This window comes from Aedes albopictus, chromosome 3 (assembly GCF_035046485.1).
Source record: "Aedes albopictus strain Foshan chromosome 3, AalbF5, whole genome shotgun sequence".
NCBI classification, from domain to species: domain Eukaryota; kingdom Metazoa; phylum Arthropoda; class Insecta; order Diptera; family Culicidae; genus Aedes; species Aedes albopictus.
Window position 1 is genome coordinate 198,181,143 of NC_085138.1, and position 9,390 is coordinate 198,190,532.

At 40.1% G+C, this 9,390-nt stretch overlaps 1 protein-coding gene across 3 annotated transcripts in view; it reads left to right on the forward strand.

Annotated features, from left to right (window-relative positions):
• LOC109428135 (zinc finger CCCH domain-containing protein 13) overlaps positions 1-6,201 on the forward strand; it is a 237,446-nt gene extending 231,245 nt beyond the window's left edge. For all 3 annotated transcript variants that reach the window (XM_062858376.1, XM_062858375.1, XM_062858374.1), the window contains 2 exons: positions 4,185-4,318; positions 4,376-6,201. In XM_062858376.1, the coding sequence (XP_062714360.1) occupies positions 4,185-4,318; positions 4,376-5,898 (1,657 nt within the window). In that variant the 3' untranslated portion in view covers positions 5,899-6,201. The remainder of the gene's footprint in view (positions 1-4,184; positions 4,319-4,375) is intronic.
• Positions 6,202-9,390: the final 3,189 nt, after the last annotated feature.

Genomic DNA, 9,390 nt, shown 5'->3' on the forward strand with positions numbered 1-9,390 from the left:
GATTTGTTCAATCTGCTTGGCAACCATAACTTCTCCTTTGATGGCTATTTGGATTTCTACTACACTCGACATTTTCTTCAAAATGGCAAACACGGTTTAGTCGCACACGACTTGGTCACTGCATCCGGAATCCAGTTTGGAAACGACGCGTTTTGGCCTTTTTTCGTAACTTTAGCATCGGCCATGAAGCTGGCGGCATCCATTCTTGCTACGCCGACGTCCACATGTGCGACACTTACCGTCGAACTTCTGAAACCTTTCAGAATCACCAGAAAACGCTGACCCCTTTGCTCTGCGACGTTCTCCAGGGCCATGACCAGGGGATCAAAAGGGTCTGGCAAGGTCAAGAAGAGCTGCGACACCAGATCACTTTCTGCTAAAGTTGCTCCGGCCGTCTGCAATTTTCTCACGAGACCGTCAAACTCCAATAGACGAATCCGCATGTCTCCGCCTTTCTTCATACGCAAACGAGCCAACTGCTTCCGGACGATAGTTTGGCTCGCTACGGAGTTCTTCGCATAAGCGGTCTCCAAGCTGGTCCACATTTCCTTCGTGGTGGCCCTTTCCCAAACGATTTCGTGGCACTCGTCCGACAGAAAACTCATTTGCAAAGATGCCAGATTTTTTTTTATCAAAAATCAGTATCAATACAGATTTTTCTGTATCGCCGTATTTGAGAATACAGTAGACACCAAAAATCCTAGAATTCGATAGAAACTAATGAAATTGCGCTACTTTTTTACGGTTTTTTTTATTTATACTGGTATTTATATCTCTAAGACTTTTGTAAAAATGCACAAATTTTCATAAATTCTTCCAAGTTTAAGCATTAAATTAGAAAGTTTTCATTAAGTTTATTGAAAATAATTTAAATTTCCGAGCATTTTATGATTTCTGGAGAATTTTGTATCATACTTTGAAAATCTGTATATTTCTGTATTCTGTATTTTGTCTGTATAGAGGGTCAAAAATCAGTATAATACAGAAAAATCTGTGCATCTGGCATCTCTGCCACCACCAACGCCTTGGAGATCCGGTCCATCTCTTCAAACTACGCCTTCTCTGCTTCCGGGGACTTCAAAAAGAAAAATCGCAGTTGAATGGAAGGTTTATTTAAAAAACTTACGAACTGCACGAAGCGCGAATACGGAATGATCATGTTTGTTAACAAACAGTTAATGTACGTTGCTAGGGGTACCTAACGACTTTAGGACAGGAGGTCGAAGGACAAAAGGTCGAAGGACAAAAGGTCGAAGGACATAAGGTCGAATGGACAAAATGTCGAATGGACAAAAGGTCGAAGGGACAAAAGGTCGAATGGGACAAAAGGTCGAATGGGACAAAAATTTGAGTACACCAAGTTACCAGCTGGTGTGCCTCACTAATAAAAAAAATTGATGAGTCTTTGCTGTTTCTCATTGAGAATTAATGCTGTTATAGAAATCATACGCATTTCAGCCACTAACATTTCTATAGGATTTTTTTCCTTCTTTTGTTTGTGGGCTGTTCTATCATGTTGCGTTAATGTAGTTTTAATGGCAATTTATTTTGATTTTTTTTTCATGTCATGAACAGAGAGTAAAATATTCGAAGATTGAAAGTGAAGATTGACATTCTCATTTTTTCATTCGTGTTTGGCCACATTCATTGTCAGCTGAATGCCTCTCTTTTTTCATTCAATTCTCTGTCACGAATATTTTTTCGCACGTCGTAAAATGTCCAATTTCTGTTAACAGACGCACAATCCGACTTAATGGACAAATAGAGAACATAATTGTTGTTCTAATTAACTATTATACACAAGTTTTGAGGTGATTGGAAGTATAATCGGGAGTTACGGTCCAGTTTTATTTCTCAGTGAAAACTGTCAGTGACAGAAAAATGAATGAATAGGTGAGAAAATTCATTCACCAAAATGAATTTTATTTTGATCTTTCAGTTGAGAATTTTCAAAATTCATGTTGAATTTCATTCATTGAAAATGAAAATTTTACACTCTGGTCATGAATTTTTCCTTCTTAAATTTATAGGCTGTTCTTTTACGTTTTGTTACTGAAATAATTATTGACTCTTTAGGTACTTATTTTTCAATCTGAAATTTTGCCTTCTTTTATACAATAGCTGTTCTACCTAACTATTCTGCAGAAATAATCAACTACTTGTGCATAGTGATTATCCTCTCTTGAATTGATAGGTAGTTCTTGCGAATAACACTATATACGTTTTGTGTGCTCCTATAATACCCAAATTCTCCAATTCATAGACTGTTTGGATTTATTTAATCGCTATAATGATTGGAGTTTCATATGACAATATTTCAATCTATGACTTATCCTTCTTCTACAAATAGGCTGTTCTTTCAAGGAATATTGTTTCCAGCCACTTTAATTAATAACAATACTTTTTATCATTTATGGGCATCTGTTTCGAATATCAATGCAATGCGGTAATCAAATGGAGCATTGTAGCTACTATGTACCAGGTTTAGTAGACATTTTCCTATTTTTCCATAATGTTTTTTAAGTTCAATAATGTTAAGTTAGGTGTTTTAAAGTTTTAAGTGTCACTGGTCCTATTATTTTTGTCGGAATTTTAATTATCGTGTTTCTAGCAAATTCTGATCACTTTCTTTTGTCTTCTAATTTGTCTATTCTCTATTTAGCCTTTTGTTATATTCGACCTTTTGTCCCATTCGACCTTTGGTCCTTTCGACCTTTTGTTCATTCGACCTTATGTCCATTAGTCCTTTTGTCCTTCAACCTTTTGTCCTTCGACCTTATGTCATCCCCATAAAACTTTTTCTTGTATTATGTTTTTGAGTGATTCGTGGTGTTTTGGGTATCCATAGTTTTATAAGAATTCAAAATAAAATCAAATTTGAAAAATGTTTTGTATGGGAAAATTTGACCTTTTATTTAAAAAAAAAAATCATGTCTAAAAAATAAAACAAAAACATATCTATCCGATTTTTGATATGTTACGAAAAATTTGCTGATTTTTCTCATAAAAATATAAAACCAGGGAATCCCCCAACAAACATTTTTGCTGTACAAGAGTGGAACCATAAAAACGAGAAAAAACTAAAATAATAGCATTTTTTTTTTTTAATTTAACACCCTTCAACGTGACTTTTCTTAAATTACAATTCAATACCTTTCAAACAAAAAAAAAGAAGTTTAAAATCGGTCAACTGGTTCAAAATTTATGTTTTTTTGAAAAATTTTAGTTATTAAAAACCTTGATATTTTGGACCATTTTATCTGAAAATGGGTCACTATAATGACGAAATAAAAAAATACGGGTCTAGTTTCACAACAATCGAAGTTGCAATACACTGTTTTTCTATGGAATGGCTGTTTATTACTTATTTTGCAAAAATTCGAAATGTTATAAGTTTGTTAGTAAAAAATGGTCGTTTTAACTAAGAAATGATCGTATCAAAATTTGATGTCCGTATCTCAAAGCAAAGTGGTCCCTCAAGGGATCTAAAGTTGTCAAAAAATGTATGGGACTAAAAAAACATGACATTTTTTTCGATAAAAAATACGCTATTCTACTAAAACCGATGATTTTAGGACCCTAATAGACCAAAAATGTGCTTAGAATTGCGATATCTCTTCTCGTTTTTAAGTTATTGAACAAAATAGGGTGAGATTTCTTCGGGATCTAAAAAACTGTTAAAACTGCTCATTTTTCGGTTGGTTTTTGTCATTTAGGGTCCCAAAATCATCGGTTTTAGTAGAATAGCGTATTTTTTTTTGTCGAAAAGAAATTAATGTTTTTTTAGTCTCATACATTTTTTGTCAACTTAAGGCCCCTTGAGGGACCACTTAACTTTTGAATACGGACTTCAAATTTTGACACGATCATTTCCTAGCTAAAAAGATCGTTTTCCACTAACGAACTTATAACACTTCCAATTTTTACAAAATAAGGAACTGCCTACTGTTTATGTAGGTATATTTCATAATTATAGCATTCAACTAGGCTTTGGCTTCAATCTAATTCGGCCTAATGACCCATATGGTCTAACGTACATCGGCCTTATGAACCAACATCGCTTGCTTGTCTGCTTCTGAATGAATTATACAAACTTTGATCAACATAACATTATTGCTTTCAAACTGTGAGTGCAAAAGCAGTACATAATTTATTACAAATCGTTATTTTTTGTATCTTTGCAGATGTCGCAATCCGTGCATTGTTGGTTCTCTGCCGTCGATGGGCAACAAGAATGGTGTATCGTCCCGGGGATCCTCCGGAATCGGATCGGACCTGGCACCCAGTCCAGAACGCCAAGAAGCACACAGCTCCAGTGGTAACTTGTATCATGTACGTAAGCAATTTGCTCAAATTTATCGCAATTATTTTTTAGAAGAGGAATGGGTCAACGATCAGGAGCCACGATTCGGAGTTCCATCGCATCAAGCATCCGGAAGAACTAAGGAACGGTATGTCGAAGAGCATACACCTCACGTGAGCAAGTACCGTGAGGCTCCAACGTCCTACTTGTATCCAAACGTAAGGCAGGAGCCACAGGGACGGTTCCAGCGATCGTCAAGTCGAGAAGAAGATCAAAGCTTGCGAGGATCAGTAAACTCTCGCGAGGAAGAAGTCAAACCGATCATAACCAAACCAACTCCTCTGCAAAATCGATTCCGAGAGGCTTTCGGAAATGAAGAATATGTGGTGGAGGATCGTAAGAAAAAGATCACCCTTGAGGACAAACGGTACGATCAAGAGGAAGATCGGAGAAGGTCAAGACGTCATGAAACCGAAAGAGGAGAAAATTACATGTACAAGAAATCAAACGGTGCAGGCAAATATTATGACGGGTATGAGAATGAGAAGGCACGTTATCGAGAAAATTTAACCGATCGTCAAAAGTTCCATGAGATTATTTCCGAGTCAACAAAGTATCGAGATGAGTCACCTAAGCATAGAGGAATGCGAGATGACTATAGAGAATACTCACCAGAGAGGGTTCCGAGGAACAAATACGCAGCTCCTTACGATGATCACCGAGATTTCAAGATTGAGCGTGACTATAGGGATCCAATGAAATCATCTTCCAAGAGAGAACAGCCATACATACGAGATGAGAGCCCTGATGATCGCTTTAGAGCTGGTTACAACGATCGCAGAGCGTACAAAGAAACCGATCCAATGGCATATCGAGATACAACTGATAAGAATGTAAAAATCCCTTTGTCTCGGTTCAAATCATCCGAAGAGATCAAACATAGCCGTGAAAGGTACGATGATCGCTGGGAGCGGCAGCCCATGTACCCTGAAGATCGCAGCTCAGACGACAAATATCGAGAATCATCCGCTCGCTATCGGGACGATATTAAAAAATCTCCTGTCATGAAGAAAATTGAAGCGAGAACGAAGATGGTAGAAATCAAAACCAGCTCGCCAGAGTCAACAATTCGCAAAGTTTCGCCGAAGGATAGATTCCAAAATGCAAAGGAAAAGTTCCAACAGATGGAACGAGAGCGTCATGAAGAGGAACGTATCGAAAGGGAACGCCAGGAACGAGAGCAAATGCTGCATAATAAACGAGCCGCTGAGGCGCCGAGAAGAAGCTCCCTGGAGCCGGTTGTAGTGAGTTCGCACGAAAGTAACGGCTGGAGTTCCGAGGAGGAAGAAGTGCAGAACATCCGACCGAGGGGCCCTCCTCGATCGTCCAACAGTGGCGGATACCGTGAGCTAGAGAACACTGAGCGTTACCCGGGACTGGATCGTGAACCTCCAATGTCTTCGTCTCGAATGATGCCAGCCAAGAGCCTCGGAAATTTGGCAAAAGGCTACCGCCATAGTTACGCCGAGCCACGACCTCCGCCGGTTTCGAGAAGCAGTGGCCGCGTTGGGTTAGCCGCCGTCAATCCATATTGAGAGGATTCTACTATTGTTTGTGTATGTAAAATCAATGCGTTTTCTTTTTTGTTGCATGCAATTATATTGTGTATATAATCTGAAGTGAATTCACGCAATTCTTGGTCTGGCGGAAGGCTCAAGTCACTGCCCAAACCGTGGAACAATAGTCTTTCTTTAGCAAATGCTCACATAGTATACACAGAATACATGTTTCGAAGTGCCTTATATAGTAATAATCTGCATTGAGTGAAAGCAATTGTCTAAACAGCGTTGTAAAAGCAATTATCGAACGAAGAGTAAATAAATGATTGGAAGACCTAAGCTGTGTCCTTTATTTTTTAGAAAGAATGCACATTAGCTGGACTAGATCGACGGCGTCATAATGTTGTGGTGCCTTTTTTCTTTAGGATGTATTTCTGCTCATATGACAGGAAATATCATCGGCAAAGCCGACCAGCTTTACACCCGGTGGAAGTTTGAGCCTCAATACATTCCATAGTGCCGGGCCCATGATGGAGCCCTGAGATACCCCCGCGCTGGTGCTGAAATTCCTCTCGCCTTCCTCGGTATCATATAAATTAGCATCCTATTCTGGAAGCAGCTCTGCAGTATCCGGCATAGGCTAACCGGTAATTCTAGGTAGAACATGGCGCACGCGATAGTGGCCCAGCTGACGCTGTTGTACGCATTCTTTACATCCAACGTGACGACCGCGCAATAGCGGATTCGCGCTCGCTTTTGGAGACTATAATAGGGTTATAGTTCGGGCTATAGAGAGAAAATTAATGCAGTAAAAATCCAAAGATTTTAAGAACGAACTACCTGGTCAATCCATGAGATATAAAGAAGTTAATACGGAAGGAAATTCCACAAATTTCATTCTCATAAAAGAAAGTTATGATTTTATAGGAGTCCGGGTATTGTCCGAGATTCTGCAGGAAGCGGGAAATACTATTTAAAAAACTAATAATTCGGCGAAGCTCCTCAAGTTCTTCAAAGAAGCTGTCGGTCCTAGAGAAGCTAATGATTTCAAAAGAAAGTTCGGGACTCTGGGAGTTTTGGAAAGATGGTGTTTTTGAGTTCCTCATGAAAATAGATCTTAATTCCAGGAACAAGCTGGCTAGTTCTCGAAAATTCCTTAAAGAGTTCTATCAGGAGTTCCTCGATAATTCCTCCAGAATGTCCCCCAGGAGTTCACGGGAATTCATCCAGAAGTTCTCCTCCAGTTCTTCCTCCAGAAGATTATCAGGAATTCCTCCAGAGTTTCCCGGAACATCCCGTGGGAGTTCCCGGGGATTTCCTCCAGGGAGTTCCCCGAAAATTCCTCAAGGAGTGTTCCGAAAATTCCTCCAGGGATTTCCCAGGAAATCATCCAGAAATTCTCAGGTGAATCCTCTAGGAAATCCCCGATAAAACTTCCGAGAGTTCCCGGGTATGCCTCCAGAAATTCCCCGTGATTTCCTTAAGGAGTATATCCAGGAGTTCCCCAGAAATTCTTCCAGGAGTTCTTCGGGAATTCATCAAGGGGATTTTCGAGAATTTCTGCAAGAGGTTCCCCGTGAACACTTGTAGGACTTCCCCGGGAATTCTTGCAGAAAATCCCCTGGAATTCCCCAATGAGTTTCCAGGAAATTCCCCCAGGAGTTTCTCAGGATCTCATCTAAAATTACCTCGGTAATTCTACCAGAAGTTCACCAATAATTCCACCATGACTTCCTCGGGAAACTTTCCAGGAGTTCCTCTGAAATTCTTGTGCAATTCTAACAAAATTTCTGCAAAGACTTCCCCGAGAATCCCCCGATGGATTCCTGGAGAAATTTACCGGAGAAATCCCCGAAGCAATTTCTTGAGCAATCACCAGAGGATCTTCTGGAGCAAATCTCCAAAAATTCCTTCTAAGATTTTTCCAATAATTCCTCCGGAGATTCCTCCAATAATTCCTCCGAAGATTTTTCCAGGAATTGCACCGGAGATTCCTCCAGGAATTACTCCGGAGATTCCTCCAGGAATTCCTCCGGAGATTCCTTCAGGAATTCCTCGAGGGATTCCTCCAGGAATTTCTCTGGAGATTCCTCCAGAAATTACTGCAGGAATCTTTGGGGGAATTCCTGGAGGAATCTCCGGTGGAATTCCTGGAGAAATCTCCGGAGGAATTCCGATAGGAATTTCTGGAGGAAATCCGGGAGGAATTTCTGGAGGAATTCCGGGAGATTACTCCAGGAATTCCTCGAGGGATTCCTCCAGGAATTTCTCCGGAGATTCCTCCAGGAATTTCTCTGGAGATTCCTCCAGAAATTACTGCAGGAATCTTTGGGGGAATTCCTGGATGAATCTCCGGAGGAATTCCTGGAGGAATCTCCGGTGGAATTCCTGGAGAAATCTCCGGAGGAATTCTGATAGGAATTTCTGGAGGAATTCCGGGAGGAATTTCTGGAGGAATTCCAGGAGGAATTTCAGGAGGCATTCCGGGAGGAATTTCTGGAGGAATCTCCGAAGAAACCTCCGGAGGATTTTTAGGAGGATCTTTTGGAGGAATCTCGGGAAAGTTTTCCCCGAGGAATTTCCAAAAAAATCTCCAGAGGAGTTCCTGCAGGAATCTCCAGAGAAATTTCTGGGGGAATCTTTGGAGGAATTATTGGAGAAATCTTAAAATGCATTCCTGTAGAAGTCCTAGAAGGAACTCTTGGAATGATCCCGGAAGGAATTTCTGCGGGAATCTCTGAATAATATCTGAGTGAACCCCGGAAAAAAATACATGCTACAGAAATCCCTCATGGAGGGTTTTTTTTAGAACTTCTAATGAAAATCTCAGAGACATTTAAGGACAATCCCCGGCGAACTCTGGTGGATTTTCTGGTGGAGCACCTGGAAGAATTTCAAGGAAATTTTCTGCAAAATCTCAAAGAAAATCCTTCGTACGGAATGCCAGAAGATTCATCACAAAGAATCCTTCGTGGATCTTAATTGAACTTCCATTCCATTCCCTGTGAAGCTTTGTCCCAGTATTTCTTCAAGAACTCCATGAAGTAACCGTCAGAAACCCAGCAGAATTTCTCCCACCGTAGTGCGAGTCCGTAGTCTGAATATTCCCCAGAAGCCCACACGCGCGCGAAAAAGTACATTTCAATTTCAAAAACATTTCCTGAGGAAACGAACGAAATTTCTTCAAGTCCAAATCGTAAACAACCTGGTGCTTTTTTCTTTCACATCCTTCTTACAGCATCGTTTCGTTAAAATCCTGTCAGTTAAACAAATGTCAAAATTACTTACGGAAAAAGGAGGAATTTTACTTGAGGGCTCTACTTGGGAGCAGGAAACTAAGCTTTAGGTAGGATGCACGGTGTGTGCACTTGATAGCGAATCCAGCACAGACGAGAATTGGCCTATTGGTCATCTGGGGGGCATAACAACTGCAATAGTATTTAATGGGTGTGCTCTGAGCGAATTTACGGATATTTAACATTGATTAAGCAAAAAGGCTTCTTCATTTCAAAAGAAAATAGTTTAAGC